Source organism: Panthera onca, chromosome D3 (assembly GCF_046562875.1).
Source record: "Panthera onca isolate mPanOnc1 chromosome D3, mPanOnc1 haplotype 2, whole genome shotgun sequence".
Lineage (NCBI taxonomy): Eukaryota > Metazoa > Chordata > Mammalia > Carnivora > Felidae > Panthera > Panthera onca.
The window spans coordinates 85146006-85166702 of NC_138350.1; the positions used below are offsets into that span (position 1 = coordinate 85146006).

A 20697-nucleotide genomic window follows, 5' to 3' on the forward strand; every position below is an offset into this window, starting at 1 on the left:
ATCACAAATGGACAGATCCAGCAGGCAGAAATTCAGTAAGGACAGAGTTAAACTCAACAGCACCATCAGTCGACTAGATATAATAGACATCTACAGACAGTATCATCAAACAGCAGAACACATTCTTCCCAGCTCTCACAGGACATTCACCAAAGGACACCACATTCAGGGCCACCAATCGGACCTGAACAAATTTAAAAGAATAGAAATTGTACAATATCTGCTTTCAGATCACAGTGGAGTTAAACTAAAAATCAAAAAATCGATCAATCAATCAATAAACTAAAAATCAATAATGGCAAGATAGCTGGAGAATCCTAAGATGTATGGAGTTAAACGACACACTTCTAATCGATACATGGGTCAAATAAGGAACCTCGAGGGAAATTTTTCAATATTTGAACTAAGTGAAAATGAGAACAAACCTGTCAGACCTTTGTGTTAGAAGAAGTAACAACATGCAGCATGCTGAGAAGCAAATTAAAAAATTTACCTCATACAACAGTATTATTGCCATGTGTCTGCAGAGCAATTGGGAGAATAGACATTTCCCATTTCTGTGGACTGTGGAGAAAAATAAAAGGTGCACAAGTTGTAGCAGAAGACCTTGTGCTCCATAAAAAGTTTGGAGCCAGAGTAAATAAGTGTGTTTAATGTTTACTCATTGCCAAATGAATAAGGAATTGCTAACTTGGGTGCATGAATCGTGGGTGGGCCTTAATGAGAGAATGTGGTGAGGGAGCAGTGGGTACATGAAGTTATGAACACCAGGTGCATTTTTCAGGGAAGCGAGTCCATTGCTTATATTTAAGGACCTCAAATTTTCAAGCCACTCGTTCTACCAGTTGACGGGTGCCATTTGCATCGTCACTATGGTCTTACCAGGAACTTGCACCATGGTTGAGAGTTAGGAGAGGGGTGAGTTATTAAATCCAATCAGTGTTTAACAGAAATTTACTGAGAATCTTCTATATGCCACACCAGCTATTGTTGGCAGAAGATACAATTTTCATAAGAAGACAGAGTCCTTGCTTTCACGGAGTTATGAAATTCAGCAAAGATCAAAACTGAGGGCAGAAGAGAAGCCATCTTTTGTTTTTTGTTTTTTGTTTTTTTCATTCTGTATTGTTTTTGGCTACAGTTCTTTGGAAATGAGTACAAATATTCAGTGAAGATTGGTTTAAGAGAGTAATAACGGATTATTCTGTTTCAGCACTCTGGTATACAGCCTCCATTGTACACTAAGTGAAAAATATTTTTCTTTCAAGGTAACTGAACTGCACAACATCAAAAATATAACCAGACTGCCTCGAGAGACAAAGAAGCATGCAGTAGCAATTATCTTTCATGATGAAACGTCAAAGACATTTGCCTGTGAGTCAGGTAAGCAATTGCAGCCTCTGTCTACAGTTTGTGGAAATTGAACTGCGCCCGAGACGATGGCCCAGATGGATGAAGTTACACCACTGACTAGGAAGGCGTATTGTGGTAAGACTGGGCTGTAGAAGACTTTAGGAGGAAGCTCAACATATTGATTTCTACAGATGTTTTGGGTGCTTGTTTGTCATCTGTCTGTGTCTGGATTTTGCTCCCAGGTGGTCAGAGGACTCTGGAGGTTTCCATGCGAGCTTGAAGAATTAAGTAAACGGTGCCTGGGAGCCGTTGTCAGGGCAAGCTTGCGACTCGTACTCTGGTTCTTGCCGGGTGCGGCTGTAGGCACTCGGTGGGAAAATAATTGCGCTGCCACGAAAGTGTGGCAGAGCACAGCCGAAGTCCCCAGACATTCCAGAACAGAACTTTGAGCAATTGGTTGCTTTCATGGCTTCTCAGTACTACAGGGGAATACATTTCAGATTGAATTTTAGCATCCCAGCTCATAAAGCACTCTGACATCATTGAGACACAAGGCAGTTTATAGTTCGAACTTGCAGTATTTTTCATTTTGAAATCCCTGTGCTAAGTAACGTATTAGTTGGCTTATTACAGCTTTTTAAAGATTTTGCTCAGGGGAGGAGTGCATTCCTTTTACAGTGGATGGAAGCAAAAGACAGTAAGGGTTCAAAAGACGTGAATTTAAAGTAATAGTTAGGTCTTTAGTAGAAGCCTTACTGTTTTTTGAAAAGGAAATAAAGCTTCTGTATTTATGAAGTTTCTAGGTGTCATTCATACCAGGTTCTCTTAGTCTTTATTCGCCTTGTCCGAATAAAATGGTTCACACCTCCTCACCTACGCTTCTCTCAGTTTTGCTGAAGTGAATTGGGGTTTATCAAAGTGTTTCTCTCTCCTTGGATGCTTTTAATCCCTTTTGCCGTCCTTCTCTCCGCCCGTCATCTGGACTCATTTCATCATTTAAAATTGACTTTTGGCATTGCATAGAAGTCTGGTAACTGGTGATATCAATTCCATTTTATAACAGAACCTGTCCCAACCTTGCCGTTATTCACATCTAAAAGTGTGTGTGCCTTCATGTTCCCTGTCTAACCGGTTCACTTTTCTCTGAGCTCTTAGCTCTTGTCTCCTATTGAAACTAACAACCAGAAAATTGGTTTTCCAGAAAAGATAAAAGATAATTTTCACTATTGTTTGTATGTTTGTGCTGCTTTACATTTTTGAAATTATACTGGGCCATGTTGTGTGTATACTTAGGCAACGCTGAAGTCTGTTATTTCAGTGAAGAATGATATCGAATTATGTTTCTGAAATTCGGACTCAAGAGTCATAACCCACAAGTCTGACACTGGAAGCTTTTTAAGATTATTTTTATTTGTATTTTCTTTGTGGCAGTGGTGGTTTCATGGCTCATGTAAGAGTTTTGACAAATGCAGGGTCCTTCGTTAGAACGAAATGGCCTTAATATCCAGGAGAAGAATTTGCAGACATCGAGGCTGAAGATAGATCCAAGTGTAAAACTAAAACAGTGGTTTTATTTGGATTCCTAGCACAGAGTTTTCAACTAGTTTAAATTATGACTTATTTGAATTATTTGTTTTTTAAATCCACTTTTTTGTATGTAGATAGAGCGGTCTGCTTGACGGCTTTCACTTGCTGGTAGTGAAAGTATTTAAGAAACTTTGGCACAAGTTTATTAAATTTTCTTAACTTCATGGCACATGACAGTGGAAAACAAAGAAACTGCTTGAAACACATAAACAGGGAATTTGAGTATCTTTTCTAGCAGATTTTATTTTTTAGATCAATGTTAATTAAGATCAGTAGTCCATGTCTGTTGATAAAATGGCAAAATTATTTGGGGAAAAAAAGAGCCCAACGGTAAAGCAGTCACAGATGTGAAAATCAAAATAGCAATATGGCTGAAGCCAAAATGAAAAGGAGCTCTCAGATTTATTTCTAATGCGAATGCATGTAAAAGTATATTCTCATGATGGCTACTGAGAATGTGAATTGCCTCGATTTTTTCTTTCGAGAAAACCAACAACTGCTATTAAATAATATGCATACCCTTGACTCAGTGAGCCTCTTTGGGAACATATCCTCTATGAATATATGCACCAGTACGTGAGGTCGTAGGTTTAAGCAAATTATGTGTAATTACAACAAAATCAGAAACAAATGAATGGCTATCAAGAAAATACTTGAATGAATTGCGGTATACCCTCATCACAAGATATTATGCAATCACTAGGACGAATTCTAAGTAAGCCAGTTAACTTGAAGACACTTGTATGAATTTTAGTATCTCAAGCAAAACACGTCATCAGAGAAGTGTGTACTGAATAATGGCATTTGTAAAAGAAACCATGAGAGAGAGAGTGTGTGTTTTAACACGTGTTACCTGGGGTGAGAGGAGATAGTAATGAAGTGGTTGGAAAAGGAAGATGGGGAAAAACGCAAGCAAAAAAGGGAAAAGAAGAAAATACCCAGCATAGAACTATCCCATTTATATGAAATGAACATGTGGAGGTGTGAATGCATGCATCCAGTGTTTAAAGTAAGTTAGTCACTAGGGAAATGCAAATTAAAACTACAGTGAGAAAAAAACAAAAACCATAAAACCACAATAAGCTATCACTATGCCCCTGTCAGAGTGGCTAAAAGTTTGTTGTTGTTTTTTTTAAAAAGCCACACCACCAAATGTTTGTGAGGATGCAGAGAAACTAGATCCCTCATACATAGTTGGCAGGATTATAAAATGGTAAAGCCACTTCGGAAAATGGCGAGCAGCTTCTGATAAAATTAACCATGTAATGATTCTACAATGCAGCAATTGCCTTCTTGGACATTTATCTTGGGAAAAAAATGGAAATTTATGTTCATGCACATACATATACACATACAAAAAATATTCATAATAGCATTGCTCACAATAGCCAAAAGCCGGAAAGAAGCCAGAAGTCTTTTAACAAACTGTGGTGCATTCACACCATGAAACACCCCTCAGCAACAAAAAGGAACACACTATTGATAAATGCAGCAACCTGGATGAGTCTTGAGTGAATTATGCCAACCAAGCGAAAGAACGTCCATCCGAAAAGATTACATATTTTGTGAATCCATTTGTGTAACATCTGTGAAATGACAAATTTTAGAAATGGAGAACAGAGTCCTTGTCAGAGGTTAAGAATGGGATCAGAGGTGTGGGGGCCCAAGGGGATGAAGGGTCGTAAAAGTAACATGAACTTGCGTTGGCACTGAGCAGTTTTCCTGATTATAATGGTGCATAAACACACCCACACAGGTGGCAAATTATGTACAGAACTTACACACACACAAGTAAGTACAAGTAGAACTGAGGAAATCTGAATAAGATCAGTGCACAATCAATGTCATTATCTTGGCTGCGATATTATACTATAATTTTGCAAAATATTACCATTGGGGGAAAGTGGGCAAAGTTTACACAGAATCTTTCTATAATATTTTTATTACTACTATACTTATCTCAAAAATCTTTGCAGTAGAAAATATCTCTATACTATCTCTAAGGTCATCTGTGATATATTTTTAAGTTAATGACAGGCTAGGGGGGACTTGGAGGGGAAAAAAAAATGTGTGGTATATTCTAATACGGTAAAAAGTAACTGACAACAGTAATGACAAACAACAAAAATAATCCTAAATATGTGCCTATGTAGCTTCTGTATGTTTTGTGAACACAAAGAAACATGGACAAGGGGACACATGTGTGTGTTGTTCCTTCTGACAGGGACTCCTTGCGTGAGCCCCTCCCCAGGCTGCGATGCCCCCTGCGCACCGTTTCTCCTGGACGTTTCCACGTGTGCTTTCATTTTGGCACTGGTGTCTCATGCCCTTCACATCAGTGCCTATGCTTTCCACATCCACAGCACCCTGACCTTGGCCTTCACTTACCCTGTTCACAATCTCTCCATCATATTTAAGCTCAATGAGGACATGACCATGTTTTCCTTCTCACCTTAGACTCACCAGCATCACGGTGCTAATACAAATGTGTTGCATTAATGAAGTAATAAATGAGCAAAATTTGTATGTAAGTTTTGTGATAACGATATATTTATCATTCAGCTTTTCCCAAGAGATATTTTTTTTTCAAAACAACTTTTTGAAACTAATTTGGCAGCCCCATGGGGAAAATTGTTTAAGTTACCAGATGACAGATCGTTGTGTGTTTGTGATAGCGTGAGAGGGAGTAAGTGATCATTGTGCTGTGTGTGTGTGTTTGTGTGTGTGAATTGCCATGGCCCACCAGACCTGCTGCAATAACTCTATGAGTAGAATGTTGTGGAACACAAATAAGAATTTCTGGAGCTTGCCTATTACTTGAAGAGACCCCTTGATCCTTGTTTTTTTTTTTTTTTTGGACATGTTCACTCTCAAGTCAATGCCTACTAAATGAAGGAGCAGATGGCTTAGATGTTGGAAACCCAGTATCTGGCTAAGATATTCTGCTTATCGTCATTAAGGAAAAGAGAAAGAAGGGAAAAGAGCTCAACTATGCCAGTATAGGAATACCTAAGGGATATTGTGGGTTTGGTCCCAGACCACCACAATAAAGTGAATGTTGCAATAAAGTGAGTCAAATGAATTTTTTAGTTTCCCAGGGCATATAAAAGCTATGTTTATACTAAAACTGTAGTCTATTAAGTGTGCAATAGCATTATGGCTAAAAAAATGCACATACCTTCAACATACTCAAATAAAATGCAACCTTTCACATTAAAAAAAAAAATTGCACATACCTTAATTTAAAAAGACTTCTTTGCCAAAAAATGCTGACCATCATCTGAGCTTTCAGCAAGTATAGTAATCTTTTTGCTGAGGGAGCGTCTAGCCTCAGTGTCGACGGATCAGGGTGGTAGTTGATGAAGGTTGGGGTGACTGTGGCAGTTTCTTAAAATAAGACAATGAAGTTTGCCACATCGACCGACTCTTCCTTTCATGAACAATTTCTCTGTAGCAAGCAATGCTGTTTGATAGCAGGTCACCCACAGTAGAACTTCTTTCAAAGTTGGAGCCAGTCCTCTCAACACCTGCGTCTGCTTTATCAGCTAAGTTTATGGGGAATATTCTCAATCTTTGATGTCATTTCAACAATCTTTACAGCATCTTCAGCAGGAGCAGATTCCATATCAATAAACCATTTTCCTTGGTCACACATACGCAGTCACTCCTCATCCATTGAAATTTTACCATGAGATTGTAGCAATCCAGTCACATCTTCAGGCTCCACTTCTGATTCTAGTTTTCTTGCTGTGTCCACCACATGGGTAGTCATTTCCTTCACTGACGTCTTGAACTCCTCAAGGTCATCCACACGGGTTGGAGTCAACTTCTTCCAAAGTCCTGTTGGTGTTCATACTTTGGCCTCTTCCCACGAATCACGAATGTTCTCACTGGCATCTCTAGATGGTGGATGCTTTCCAGAGGTGTGCAGTTGACTTTGCCCAGATCCATCAGAGGAATAGCTATCGGTGGCAGCTGTAGCCGAAATTACTCCTTGATCCATCAGCTGTAGAATGGATGTTGTGTTAGCAGGCATGAAAACAGCATTCCTCTTGCTGTACATCTTGGTCACAGCTCTTGAGTGACCAGATGCATGGTCAACAGGCAGTCATATTTTGAAAGAAACCTTATTTTCTGAGCAGCATGTCTCAACCATGGGCTTAAAGTATTCAGGAAGCTATGTTGTAAACAGAGGTGCCATCATCCAGGCTTTGGTATTCCATTTACAGAGCACGGGCAGAGTAGATTTAGCATAATTCTTAAGTTCCTAGGATTTTCAGAATGGTAGGTGAGCACTGGCTTCAACATAAAGTCCTCACCTGCATTAGTTCCTAACAAGTCAGCCCGTCCCTTGAAGCTTTGAAGCCAAACATTGACTTTTCCTCTCTAGCTATGAAAATCCTAGATGCCGTCTTCTTCCAACGGAAGGCTGTTTCCATCTATACTGAAAACCTGTTGTTTCATGCCACCACTTTCATGAAATATCTTAACTCAGTTTCCTAAATAACTTGCTGTAGCCTCTACATCAGCTCTTTCTGTTTCACCCTGTATTTTTATATAACAGAGATGGCTTCTTCCCTTTAAATCTTACACGCCAACCTCTGCTAGCTTCAAACTTCTTCTGCAGCTTCCTCACCTCTCTGCAAACAACTGAAGAGAGGTTGGGCGTTGCTCTGGATTTGGCTTTGGGTGAAGGGAATGTCATGGCTGGTTTGATCTTCTGTTTGGTTTGACCGCCACTACTCTCTTTGTATCAGCAAGAAGACTGTTACATTTTATTAGTCCTGGCTTCACAAGAGTAGCACTTTTAATTTCTCTCAAGAACTTCTCCTTTGCATTCACAACATGGCTAATGTCACAACTTCTGCCTGTCTCAGCTTTTGATATACTTTCCTCACTAAGCTTAATCATTTCTAGCTTTTGATTTAAAATGAGAGATGTGTGACTCCTGCCTTCAGTTGAACACTGAGGGGCCATTCTAGGTGTATTAATAGGCCTAATTTCAGTATTGTTGTGTCTCAGGGAATGAGGAGGCCTGAGGAGAAGGAGAGAGATGGGGACAGTGGAACAGTCAGAAACACACGCAGCATTTGTTAGTTAATTTCGCCATCTGGTATGGGCACAGTTTGCGCCATTCCAAAACAATGACAATAATATCATCAAAGATCACTGATCACAGTTACCATAACACATACAGTATCACAAAAAAGTGGGAAATGTTGCCAGAATTACCAAAGTGTGACACAAAATGAGCAAATGCTGTTGGGAAGATGATGTCAGTAGACTTTATGATGTAGGGTTGCCATGAACCTTCCATTTGTAAACACCTTGACATCAGCTTAGCACGTAAAGTGCTAGTAAAGCAAAACATACTAAAACGTGGTATGCCCGTATGTGAAATCTGGAAACTTATCTCCAACTAATTTAAGGCGACTTGTATTTAGCGTCTGAACAACCTGGTTAATTTCCGAAATAATTATTTGAAGCACTGAATTTATCCATAATATAATGAAGTTATTTTTATAATTTCTTCCATCCAAAATATGTAATGAAATATTCATGAATTGAATAAATTCCCCCATATTAAAAATGAAAAATATTTGAGTAAATCCCAAGTCCCCATATATCCATATACTTATAATTAATTTTTAAAAATTTTGCATAAGTATTACTTTGTACCCAAAATACCTGGATGTCAGTTTGTCTACATTATATTATCCAAATTCTATATCCTTACTTCTAAGAGAATCTTATTTTCTAAAATAACATCTTTTCCCCATACCTTTTTGTATTAGTCAGTAAGATACATTTGGGTCTTACATTATTATTGTTGATTGTTTTAACAAAGCTTTTGTTTTTTTTAATGTTTATTTTTGAGAGAGAGAGAGAGAGAGAGAGAGAGAGACTATGAGTGGGGGAGGGGCAGAGAGAGAGGGAGACTCAGAATCTGAAGCAGGCTCCAGGCTCTGAGCTGTCAGCACTGACAAGCCATGAGGTCATGGCCTGAGCCGAAGTCGGATGCTCAACCGATTGAGCCACCCAGGCGCCCCTAACAAAGCATTTTTAATCCAGAGGATTCTCTGTGGTTTTCTGCTTCTCACACTTCACATAATCCTTCTTACCACAAATAAGTTCAAAAAGGATACAGTCAAAAATTACTCTTCAAATCAAAATGAAAGGTGATAGGCATGCATCGAAGTCTTTACTTTGATTAGCACTTTTGTTATATATACAATTACAAAACCTATGTTGGTTCTCACCTGTGGCACAGAACCTGTAAACAGAAATAAACTTATGCCTTTGTGTTAGAGCTTTACATGCTAGACAAAGATACCGTTTTTGGAGTTAGATGAATGGAACTCACTACAAATATAGCCCAATATTATAAATACAATGTAATAAATACAATGTGTGTATATGATTTCACCAAAAGTATTTTTTTTTATTTTTAAAAAGCATTTCTATTTCCCAATTAAGAGATCCTTTGAACCATGTAGATTATTTAATTTTGGAAGGGTTCAACTTATGCTCATGAATGAGGGGAAGGTCCCCCATATAAAGGTTCTGTTACTTCAGGTACTCACTGCTGGTTGTACAACTTTCCACATTTGTGGCAATAAACCTAATTTAATAGAAGTAAGCCAGGAAAACACCTAGTAGGTTTTGATAATTGTTGAGTTGTATTGTCAAATATGACTTTAAATTGTTAAAGCATAGTTTATAGAACTCAAAGTAACAGCTGGTATATATCCAGTACAAAGGATAAAATCAATTTTATTGCATTTAAGAAGTCAAATTTGGGTGTGGTATTAGAAAAATAGTAACCGCTGCTGCTCAGAGTTACATGGTCTGTGGGTAAACATAATCCTTCAGTTTTAAGTTTCAAGTGATGTCAGCCCAGCACATCTTATGATCAGTCCATTTACTTTGGGGATAATGGGAGACATTTCTGTTTACTGATTGTTCAATACCAATGACAACTTGAATGAATTTGGAACAACTTCTATTTCTAGCTGACTCAGTCACTGTGGAAAAGAATGGCTGGTTTATAACCATCTGGTCCTTAGCTATCCTGCTAAGAGATTTGGAAGAAATCATTAAAAAACAGAGTCTAGTGGCCTTATGTGATCTGAAATGTGTTGGGATTTTGAAGGCATTTCTTTAGGGAGAGAGAAATGCTGTGTAGCACTGACAGTGTAATGGGACTAAATTCTTAGTGTTCTTTGTCGACTCACATTGAGTAAAAATACCAAACCTTAAGTTGCACCCTCTCGTAAAAAGGCTAAATTAATTCGGTAACATGTGGGCATGGTGTTATAACGTTGGCGTGATAAACAAGTCAGAGACAGAAGTGATCCGACCAGCATTTTATGACTTCATTCCCTGCACTGTCCAGGCACTAATGTGTAATGCAGGTGAGTGAAATGGTCTGTAGATTCAGTGGAAGGCAGTCCCTGCCTAGCCACCAAAATCATGCCCGAAGTGAGTTCGTCTTAGGATGAATGTGGCCAGTACACCAAACCTGAAAGAGGTCCTCTGATTTAGGGCACTGAAAACACAGAGGAATTGGTTCACTGTGAAAGAAAAATGCATAAGCTAATTAACATTTAATTGGAGTGTATGCCATTAAATGTAATGTGTGCAATACTGATGAATCCTGGTTAACTCGCTCGTTAAGACTGATAAACTCTGGAAACTGATGTCTGGAGAATAAAATCTAATACAAATTCCTAGAGTACCTCTTTCTGCCCCGATTCCAATGGTTTGCTTTTTCAGTTTGACCGGTCACCCTTTAGATGCCTACCTTTGAACTCTGTGGACAGTGGAAGGAGCTACAGCTCACAGGCCGTCTGCTGTGCCCACACTCTGTCTCATGGTCACTCCATTCTGCCTGCTGCCTCAGTGTGGCTTTCTGCCCGTCATTTCACACAGTGAAGAGCTAGCTAACTCCCTTCTATGAGCCAACCCAGGAGATTTCCCCAGAAGTCAGTCAGGCTCCAGAAGTACTTTAATTTTTTTTAAGTTAATTTATTTATTTTGAGTGACAGAGAGAGGGAGAGAGCGAGAGAATCCCGAGCAGGTTGCATGCTGTCAGCACAGAGCCAGACGCGGGGCTCGATCTCCCAGACCATGAGATCATGACCTGAGCTGAAATGAAGAGTCGGACGTTTAACCGCCTGAGCCACCCAGGCGCCCCTGGAAAGTACTTCTAGAACTAATTACTGTCTATGCAAGAATTGACAAAATACCTTTCAAGTTTTATGAACAATTAACATAGAGTGTCAGCTGGAAAAGAGTCAGAGAAGGAGGTGTCATTGTCATTCCTTATTCCTGTACATTAAGAAAATGTGGTCTGGCTTTGTTTTCAGGATTTACATAAAGAATATTACCTTTGATGTGTCACTCTAAAATTGTACCATATGCTACTCTGTTATACAGAACTGTTCTTTTCTAAGAAATCAAACCATCTATAATTGGGTGCCAGACTTTTTGAAATCTTTGAAGCAGAAAAACGGTTTGAATATTTTTATGTAGGAAAAAAAACCTTTTAATTTGAAATGTTGAATAAGGACTTAAAAACAGAGTATGTTTCTTAAAGTGGCCACTCAGTAAACTAACAAAAATATGTAAGTTTTTTTTTTTTGTTTCAGCTTTCTAGAAAATGTTTTAAACGATTAATATTCAATAGTGCAATACACCTCAAGACTGAATTTATTTTTACCAACTTGTCCCTTGTATATCCATACATTTGTAAAAGATTTACTATAAACATGTTAGGAAGAGGTATTAATACGAAATGCTCTGGTAGCATAAAAACAGGATGATATAATAAAAAGAGCTTGTAATAGGTTCAGTTGTGTCCCCCAAAGAGATATGTTCAGGTTCCAGCTCTTGTTACTTTACTTGGAGATAGTGTGTTTGCAGACATGACCATGTCAAGGTGAGGTCATACTCGGTTAGAGTTGGTGCTACATCCAAATGACAGGTGTTTTTATTAGAGAAAAGAGAGTAAGATTTGGCTACAGAGATACAGAGGAAACACAGAAGCAGGTCATGCGGAGACAAAGGCAGAGATTCAAAAGACGCACCCACGACCAAGCAATGCGGGGAATGCCGGGATTGCTAACAGGACCAGAAACCAGGGATCAAGCATGTCCTAGGTTCTTCCTCAGCCTCTCTCAACTGTGAGAAAACACATTTCTGTTGTTTTAAACCACAAGTCTGTGATCATTTACGATGCCAGTCCGGTCCTAGCACCCAGCTCTTTCAAATCGGGCTTAAAAAAAAATATGCCATTTGTGAAAGGCTTTGAATGGGTTAAAACAAGTAGGTGGAGAGAAAAAAAGAATTCTGTATATAAATGCAAATTAGAAATGATGAAATTCAGCCATGTTTTTAAGTAGGTTTGGGAGCAGAGGAAGAAGAGTAGAAATATCTGAGAAGAGTTCGAGAGTTTGGACTTTGTTTTGAACACAAATGGGGCAAATTAAAGTTCTTTCTTTTTAAGCTTCAGATTTCTTTTTTTCTTTCTGATTATCAAAGGGATATAAGCTTTCTGTCTGAAAAATAAGGCTGGCTTTATGTATTGAAAATACTTAGAAATAAGTACTAAATAAAACATAACATTTAGTTTTCAATGTATACTTATTTTTGAGAGAGAGAGAGAGAGAGAGAGAGAGAGAGAGAGAACACAAGCAGGGGAGGGGCAGAGAGAGACACAGAATCTGAAGCAGGCTCCAGGCTCTGAGCTGTCATCGCAGAGCCTGACGCGGGGCTCAAACTCACCAACTGTGAGATCATGACCTGAGCCAAAATCGGACACCTAACCGACCGAGCCACCCGGTGCCCCAATGTAACACTTAAATGCACAGCTCAGCTTATAAGAAAGACACAGGAGGTGCCACAAAAAGCTAAAATAAAGAGAAAGTTTTCCAGAGGAGTCAGTTGGACCAGGGAGACTTTGTTCATCTTGTAATGAACATGGAATATGTGAGCATCTTCACCGTTGCGGCTGCAGGGGCAAGAGAAAGTATCTTGGCTTCCACAAGTTATGGAAACACAACTGGAATCACTTAAGAAGTGATTAAGGAAACAACATGCAAATGCCAGCAAAGAAAATGACTAAGAAGACTTCCTGGTCTGAGCTCAGCTCCTGTGTCAGTCCACGGCTGACCTGGCTGCCATTTCCCTGCCATGACACCACCATCATGATCGTGGCACCACTAGCCCAGGAATTTATCAAAATGAGCCAGAGTGCCTCTCCGGATTGCCACGTGCAACCTTTGAAACAGGGACATACCATCAAAGATGACCAACATCATAAGCACCATGGGTAAAAGTTGGAACATAGATACATCTATGTATAAAAACAATCACTGCAGCGCTTTTTATAAAATAGACAAAATAATGAACTGTTCACCAGTTTGTCATTGATTTAAAAAAAAAAGATAATTTACAGCAATTAAAGCTGATGATGTAAATTTGAGTCCATTGACTTGAAAAGATGCAGATCAGTTTGCAAAGTGTGCCAGAAAGTGAGCCCAACATTTTGAACATGTATGTAAACACACACACACATATACACACACACGTACATACATACACAAATATATCAGTGCGATAAAGCATAAAGTACCAAAAATTCACATCAATGACTTTGCCTTGGTGAGGGAATCTCAGAGATGAAAAATGTTCCTTTTATATCTTTGTACTCTAACAGTTGTCTGGTTAGTAGGCACTGATTTTCTTATTTTATGTATTATTAAAATATCATACATAGATAATATAAATAATAGTATTACAATCACCTGTGAGCGTGTCAACCAACTTAGAAATAAATGAATGAAATGCAGTATAAATATGTGATATGTGCTTTTGTTATGATTATACAGTCCCCCAAATTTTATTATAATGGTTTGCATATTTCATTTACTAAACATTTGTGATTTATACTTTTATGGTGTTTATATTTATTTCTAGAAATCATGGTTTATTATTTTACATACTCTTGAAATTTATATAAATTACACTATATTCTTTGGCAAACTGCCATTTTTTCTCATTGTTATATTTATAAACATTTACTTTGAGAAATATGGCCCCAGTTTTTCATTTTATCCTATTACGGGGTTATACTCTGCTGTGTTTCTGATAGCTAAGTTATATTCTTAAAATATGTCCATTCATTCAAGGTTGGCAGCCATCAATATAACTACATGGCTCTTTTCCCTTAAACGATTAACAGGATGAGCTGTATTAATATATTCCCTGCAAAGCCATGGTCAAGAACATACTCTGGAGCCAGACTATCTGAGCTCAGATCCTCCCAATGCTCTGCTTCCTCCTTGGGAAATGAGACGGCCAATGGCAATTTGACATCGTGGGTTTGTAATAAAGATTTAACATCAAAAGAACTAGGCTTGGAACATATGAATGATTTGACAAATAGTAGTGAATATCTTCATCTTTATATTTCAAGAGTCAATCCCAGCTGGGCATATTGAAACATTATCTTCATAAACTTTTTATTTCAGTGTTCTGTGGCACATAGGATGTTCACCATTTGAAACAGGTCTGTGAATTTCCTGTACTTTCCTAGACAGAGTTTGGCATCAGGATATTGTCAGTGCTCGTAAAAAGAATGTCTTGTTTTTAAGTGTTTCTGTTTTTAAGCTTTAAAGCAACTTAAATAGCAAATGAAATCTTATGTTCGTGTTGCTTTTGAAACCATCTTAGCTTAGTACATTTTTGAGGTATATTTTGTTTATAAACTTCATGGCCACTCAGCCTTTATGTATCTCCCTGAATGCATTCAGGTAATTTGATTTTCCTGGAGTACTCTCCCTTTGAATTTCAGATTTCTTTGTATCTGACCAGGCAAGTCCACAGCCTCTGGCCTTAAGTGCCTGGGTTCAAATGCTGACTCCCCATGTTCTAGTGATGTGTTTGGAAGAAAGTGCCTTTCCTTCCATAAACCTTGGCCTTGACATCTTCCAGATAATTTTAGAAAGGAGTAAAATGGTCAATCACCTAACATGGTGACTGGATCTTAGTAAGTGCTTGTCAGTGTTAGCTATCATTACTATATGGCTTATTCTGATTTCCTTTTATTTGTATACACGTCTCTTCTCATTAGTAATATTGTGTACGTGTGTGGTCTTCTCTTTTCTCTCTTTCTCTTTATCTACAATGTTTGGAAATGTATGCATTTTGGGGTGCCTGGGTGGCTCAGTCGGTTGAGTGTCCGACTTCCGCTCGGGTCATGGTCTCGCGGTTTGTGAGTTCAAGCCCTGCATCAGGCTCTGTGCTAACAAACAGCTCAGAGCCTGGAGCCTGCTTCAGATTCTGTATCTCTCTCTCTCCCCCTCCCCTGCTCCTGCTCTGTCTCTCTGTCTCTCAAAAATAAATAAATGTTAAAAAAAAATGTATGCATTTTCCTGTCTTGCTTTGGCAGGTCAATGTGAGGAGGCAAGAGGGAGAGTCAGGGAAATGGGCTTGTGTGCCCAAGAGTTGCAGTGGTTGACGGTAGAAGTTAAACTAGATACGGAGGGGACTGAGGGCGTCAGGGAGGTGACTGAGTTTGAAAACAGGGTAGGAGTAACAGTGGACTTGTGGTCTTGATGCAGTTCAAACATGTTAGAACTGAGATAGTTACCGGAGTAAACGGGAAACCTAAGAGGTGCTGGTCTGAGGTTGAAATGTATGAAAATAGTTTCAGTGAAGGATGTGAACTTCAATTATTTGGAAAATTTCCTGACGGGAAATAGTTGATTCCTCAATAATACAAGATGATGCCTTGCACATAATATAGAGGTTGTTGCCGACCGTGTATTTTGAAAGAGAGAAAGTGACCTTAAAATATCTTTAAAATAATGTAACTAAAACCTCATCCTGTTCTACTTTCTGGGCTGGCTTCTTGGGAGGATTTCATTTTACAAAGAAATACATTAATCTAATTTTATGACATACAAATATTCAAAATGCAGTAACAGATTTTGTGTTAATTTCCCTTTTGAATCTTTCAGTTTCAACAGATTTAGATGCTCGAAACATGTAGTACCTGAGAATATCCCACATAGGAAATCTCATTGAATTGTTTAAATAAGTCCTGTCTGCTTATTGTGTTTTCCAGGCATGCACCCTCTTATTAGCTTATAAGCCCACACCTTATTTTTATGACTTTCTCCAGCTCTATAAGGAGAGAAAATAGAGACCAGAGAATTATATTTAAGTCTACAGTCTGATAACCTTTGTCTCTTGTGCATTCGAGCTTTCTGTTATGGAAGCACATCGCATTGACATCTGCAGGACTTGTTTTGATAACTATAATTTCTTGGACAGAATGTATCACAAAGCTGCCTCTTAATGTCTGCAGCCAAAAGCATTTTTCTGTAGTGTGTCACTAAAAATGTTATGAAATAAGCAGTAGGATTTTGTGTTTAAGTTCCCTGTTGCCATTTGCTTCGAGCTGTATTCTCCTGTCTTTAAATGTACTACTTCTAACAACATAGCTGCGGTTCACTAAATTGTACTGAATTTGTTTATAAATAGCGAGGCAGAGGTCACTGGCAAATTAGATTTAATGCAGGTCACCAAGGCCTCCTTAGATAAGGAACTTGCAGGCACTGAATGGCACTTGCAGAATGAGCAAGGAAAATTGAAATTCAGAGATTTGAACAATTGGTAGGGGCAACAATTATTATCGTTTAAGGGATACAGATGTAAGAACTAAAAAAAAAATTATTAACCTCGAGACCAGTTCTCATTTAGGAATTTCGGGAAGATTAGAATTTATAGGCATGTACCTGAGTGGGAAGACTGAAAAATAATTACTCGTGTCCACTGCTGAACCATATGAAAGTGGAATAAACCCATCTGAGCTAGAAACGCTGTGTTCCTGTTCCCACAACGCTTTGTTTATACACTCTGATGATGATTGTGGATCTTCCATGTGCTGTATCCAGGGAGGTGTTTCAGTGTATGGAGCAGATGATAAAATCTACCTAAAACATAACTGGGAAAGTACAGTTCAACTCAGGTCTAAATAATTTATTGAACATCTGTGTTGCCTAGATGATATTGACTTGGGCTGGGCATAATCGTATTTCCAAGGAGAGGTCTTTGTCTTCTAAGAAAGTAAAGCAGTGTAGACCAATGGAAATGCAGGAATCCAAAATTCAGTTGATCGTTAGCTCTGCGACTAGGCAAAGTACTAAGTCTGTCTAAATGATGGCTGCTGATATTTAGCAAATACTGCTGTGCCTCTGGCGCTGTGCTTTATACGATGCGCTCATTTAAATCTCCTAGTAATTCTCAGAAAACTCTTAGAAGGCTTATTATCCCCATCGTAGAGGTCATGAAATGAAGGCACAGAGAGGTTGTGATGCCCATAATTGGCAAGTGTTAGAGCCCGGGTGTGAGTCAGAACTCCTGCACTCCTAACTACTATCCTACATGTATTTTAGTCTTACTGTTTTCATCTGAAAAAGGAAATAACCTATAGTGCCATTGACAATTAGATGTGATGGGTACTGTGGCACAGAGTAAACCCCGAGTGAATGGTAACCAGCAGTGTTTTGCCTTCAATAGCTACCTGGTTTTTTTTATCCATTCTTGATGTAGGGTAAAGAACAATGCCATTTCATTATTTGGGAAGTTCTTATGTGAATTCATCAGAAACGGTTCAGAAATGAGTCTGTTTTATTTGTTGGTCTCTGAAACTCTCTCCCCCTTTCCTGAACCTATCCGTACGTAAAGAGATTAGTGCAAAGATATTCACCACCTTCACCACCCGACACTCATCCTCTCCCAATACCAAAAGATTTAGTAAATCATCATAATTTCCACTTCTGTTTCCTACGAGTTGAGCAAGACAACTGCCTGATGTATTTCCTAAATACAACAAGCCTTTGTAGCCACTTTTATATCAAATCCTAGCAGCAAAGAAATAAAAACTTTCAAGTTTCAGGCCTTTGTAATCTAAAATCAGATAGCTTTTCTGCAATCAGAGAAAATGTCAAAGTAATCATAATCCTTTTGCAAAAAGTTGTTTGGTGTCACTTTTCATGAATACGAGATCTGTCCCTTTAATCACTGGACCATCCTGTTAGATTTCTAAGCCGCATGCAATTAACCAAGCTTTGCCAGAGATGACTTTTATGAAAGATTTACTCTCGGATTCTTTTTAGGGGCTGTATTTTCAATTTAATTAACTGATTCCTAACTGTGTTTGTTTCTCCTTCACAATGTCACTTGAGTTGTTATTCAGTTTATAAGAATCCTGGCTTCTGAATAATTTTATCATACATACTAGAAGCCAATTTCTTCCCAACTCGGATGTAGAAGATAGTGTTCTGCGCATTCTTTTGCTTTATGCTACACGGATTATACCTAATCTTATTAAATACGGTTTTTCCCGCATCTGCCTTTCTGAACATTTTTGAAGATCAATGCTGTTTAAATCTCCTTCTGCATCCTATTCTACTTGGTATCACTTATAAATTTTTATTTTTTAATGCTGTCAAAGTCATTATTAAAATACACTAAAAGCTGAAATAAATTTTAGAACAATTTGGCTAGGCAACTCTAGACAATATCTGCAAACTAGTTTTCTTCAATTTTTTTCTCGCATTTTCTGTGTCCTTATCACATTGGTAAATGCCCCCAAATGCCATTTGAAAGGCTATAAAGCAGTGCAGTAGGTGACCTAAGAACGCAGTAAACTCTTTATTAGTGTCAGGACCAAATTAGAATTCACTTTAAGGTCACAAGTTGGAGTTGCTTTATTACATTTTTCATGAGTCAAAATCCTAAGAGGAGCATGCTTTATGGCCAGAGAGTAAGTTTGTTTTCTAATTTGTCAGGAAAATAAAATCTATGGCTTGATCAAGTTCTCAGGTTACACATCTTGGAAGGGTAACTCACCTTCAATTGCTTTGGTTGATACTTCTGCTTTTGAGAATAAATTTCACAGGAGCCCATCTATACCGAGCTAGCTAACCCTGCAATGAGATTCACTATGGCCATTATTAATAATAAATATTTATCCATAAGTGTGAGGCCAAATGGGCATGCTACATGTGTAGTTCAAATCCTGAAGCTAGGAAAAAGTGTTCAAGACTTCTCAAGTATTTTTTTAAGCAAATATTGTAATTGCTTCAGAAAAAAAATGCAAATCGGTTAACTCTCCCTATGTTAGCAGCATTATTATCATTTACTGTATGCTTCCTTTGGACCAGGCCCAGGACTCAGTATTCAGGTACAATATTGAAAGATTAATGAGAAAATGTTCATAGACTCAGCCTCAGTTACTTTGAAATCTGTTTAATTTTTGTTTCCAAACCTTAATGTATAATTATCATCTCTATGAAAATGAATTCACTGAAAGGGCAGTGATAAAGCAGTGTTTTCAGGGGGAAAACTAAGTGAATTTTGAGATATGTAGTAGGGAAATGCAGCACCATCCCTCCATTCCTGGACAAAGTGAAAATCGGCCCTATGTTAAGATTCGCTCCAGAGATGCAGCTAATAACACACTTGACCAGGTAACACCTGATTCCACCGCTCACTTCTGAGTAGAAAGACACTGGTATTGTCTGTGTCCTTTTGCCTCTCCCCTTAAAACTCCCACTCAATCCATCCACATTTACTTTTGTTGATGATAATTACCAGAGAAAAGAATATATCCACCTTTCTGCATTTCTTCCTTTCTTTATTCATCATTTTTTTAAATGTTAAGTGTTAACCAGGTAAAGGCTTGGTTTAAGACATTAAGGGCATAGCTATGAACAAGCAGAGAAAAATCCACAAAGAGCTTATAATCTAGTGGGAGGAAACTAAAACTAAACACAACAAGTAAGTAAAATATTTAATAACCTGGTGACGAATGCTACCAAGAAAATGAACAGAAAGCAGAAAAAAGTTGACCTTCACCAAAGAAAAAGTCAACTTGCTCATATCTTCATGGCAGAAGGTAATTTTACAACTTGGAGCAAGGCACCCATGGAAATTAGGCTTTATTCTCCTACAGAGACTGGGAGACGAGGCGTTATCTTCCTTGATGGCTATATTTCAAAGGAGGCTCCCAGGTTATCTTTGGGTGTCAAACTAGCAATGGGGCTCTTAAAAAGATTTACAACCCCAAGAGGCAAGGTAAATGCTCCAAGAAAAGGCAGGAAGGTTGGTCTGTCTAGTTACTGTGATAATCGCAGGGGTGAGCAGGAGGAGGTCAGGGGCTTAGAGTCAAGCCGAGGAGATGGTAAGACGGTTGGTCACCTTACAGCCCCACCGACCGTGGGCGGTGAGATGGGCAGGTACAGGAGGGTGTCGAGCCCCACAGAGTCAAGATCTGGTTCACATTTCAGCAACGGAGAAAAGCAGGGCACAGGAGCAAAACGGGAGACAGAGAAGGGGAGAGACAAACTGAAGTAAAGCTCTACGACAGCTGTGGGTGGACAAGGGAGGAAGCCTCAGTGCACAACAAGCCAAAGACTGTGAAGGGATCCAGCCCTGATGATAGCCCAGAGAAGCGGATAGAAGCACAGAAGAAATGTCTTCAGACACAGCTAACCCAGAAACTGGAGCCATATGGATGGTGCTTTGGAGGGGGGTTACCACTGCCCAGAGAGATACTTGTGAGATGTTTCATAAATAATTAAGCTTCCTAAACTTTTCCGTGGTCTTCAAGCACAAATACCGTGGGTGTCCAATCAGTTGCATGTGAGGATAAAGAGACTCAGCAAAAGTAGCAATCTTGGT

General features: G+C 38.7%; 1 protein-coding gene across 1 annotated transcript in view; it reads left to right on the forward strand.

Moving 5' to 3' along the window:
* DOK6 (docking protein 6) overlaps window positions 1–20697 on the forward strand; it is a 362588-nt gene that overhangs the window by 134663 nt on the left and 207228 nt on the right. The window contains exon 3 of the mRNA XM_060614064.3: window positions 1269–1383. Coding sequence (XP_060470047.1) covers window positions 1269–1383 — 115 coding nt within the window. The remainder of the gene's footprint in view (window positions 1–1268; window positions 1384–20697) is intronic.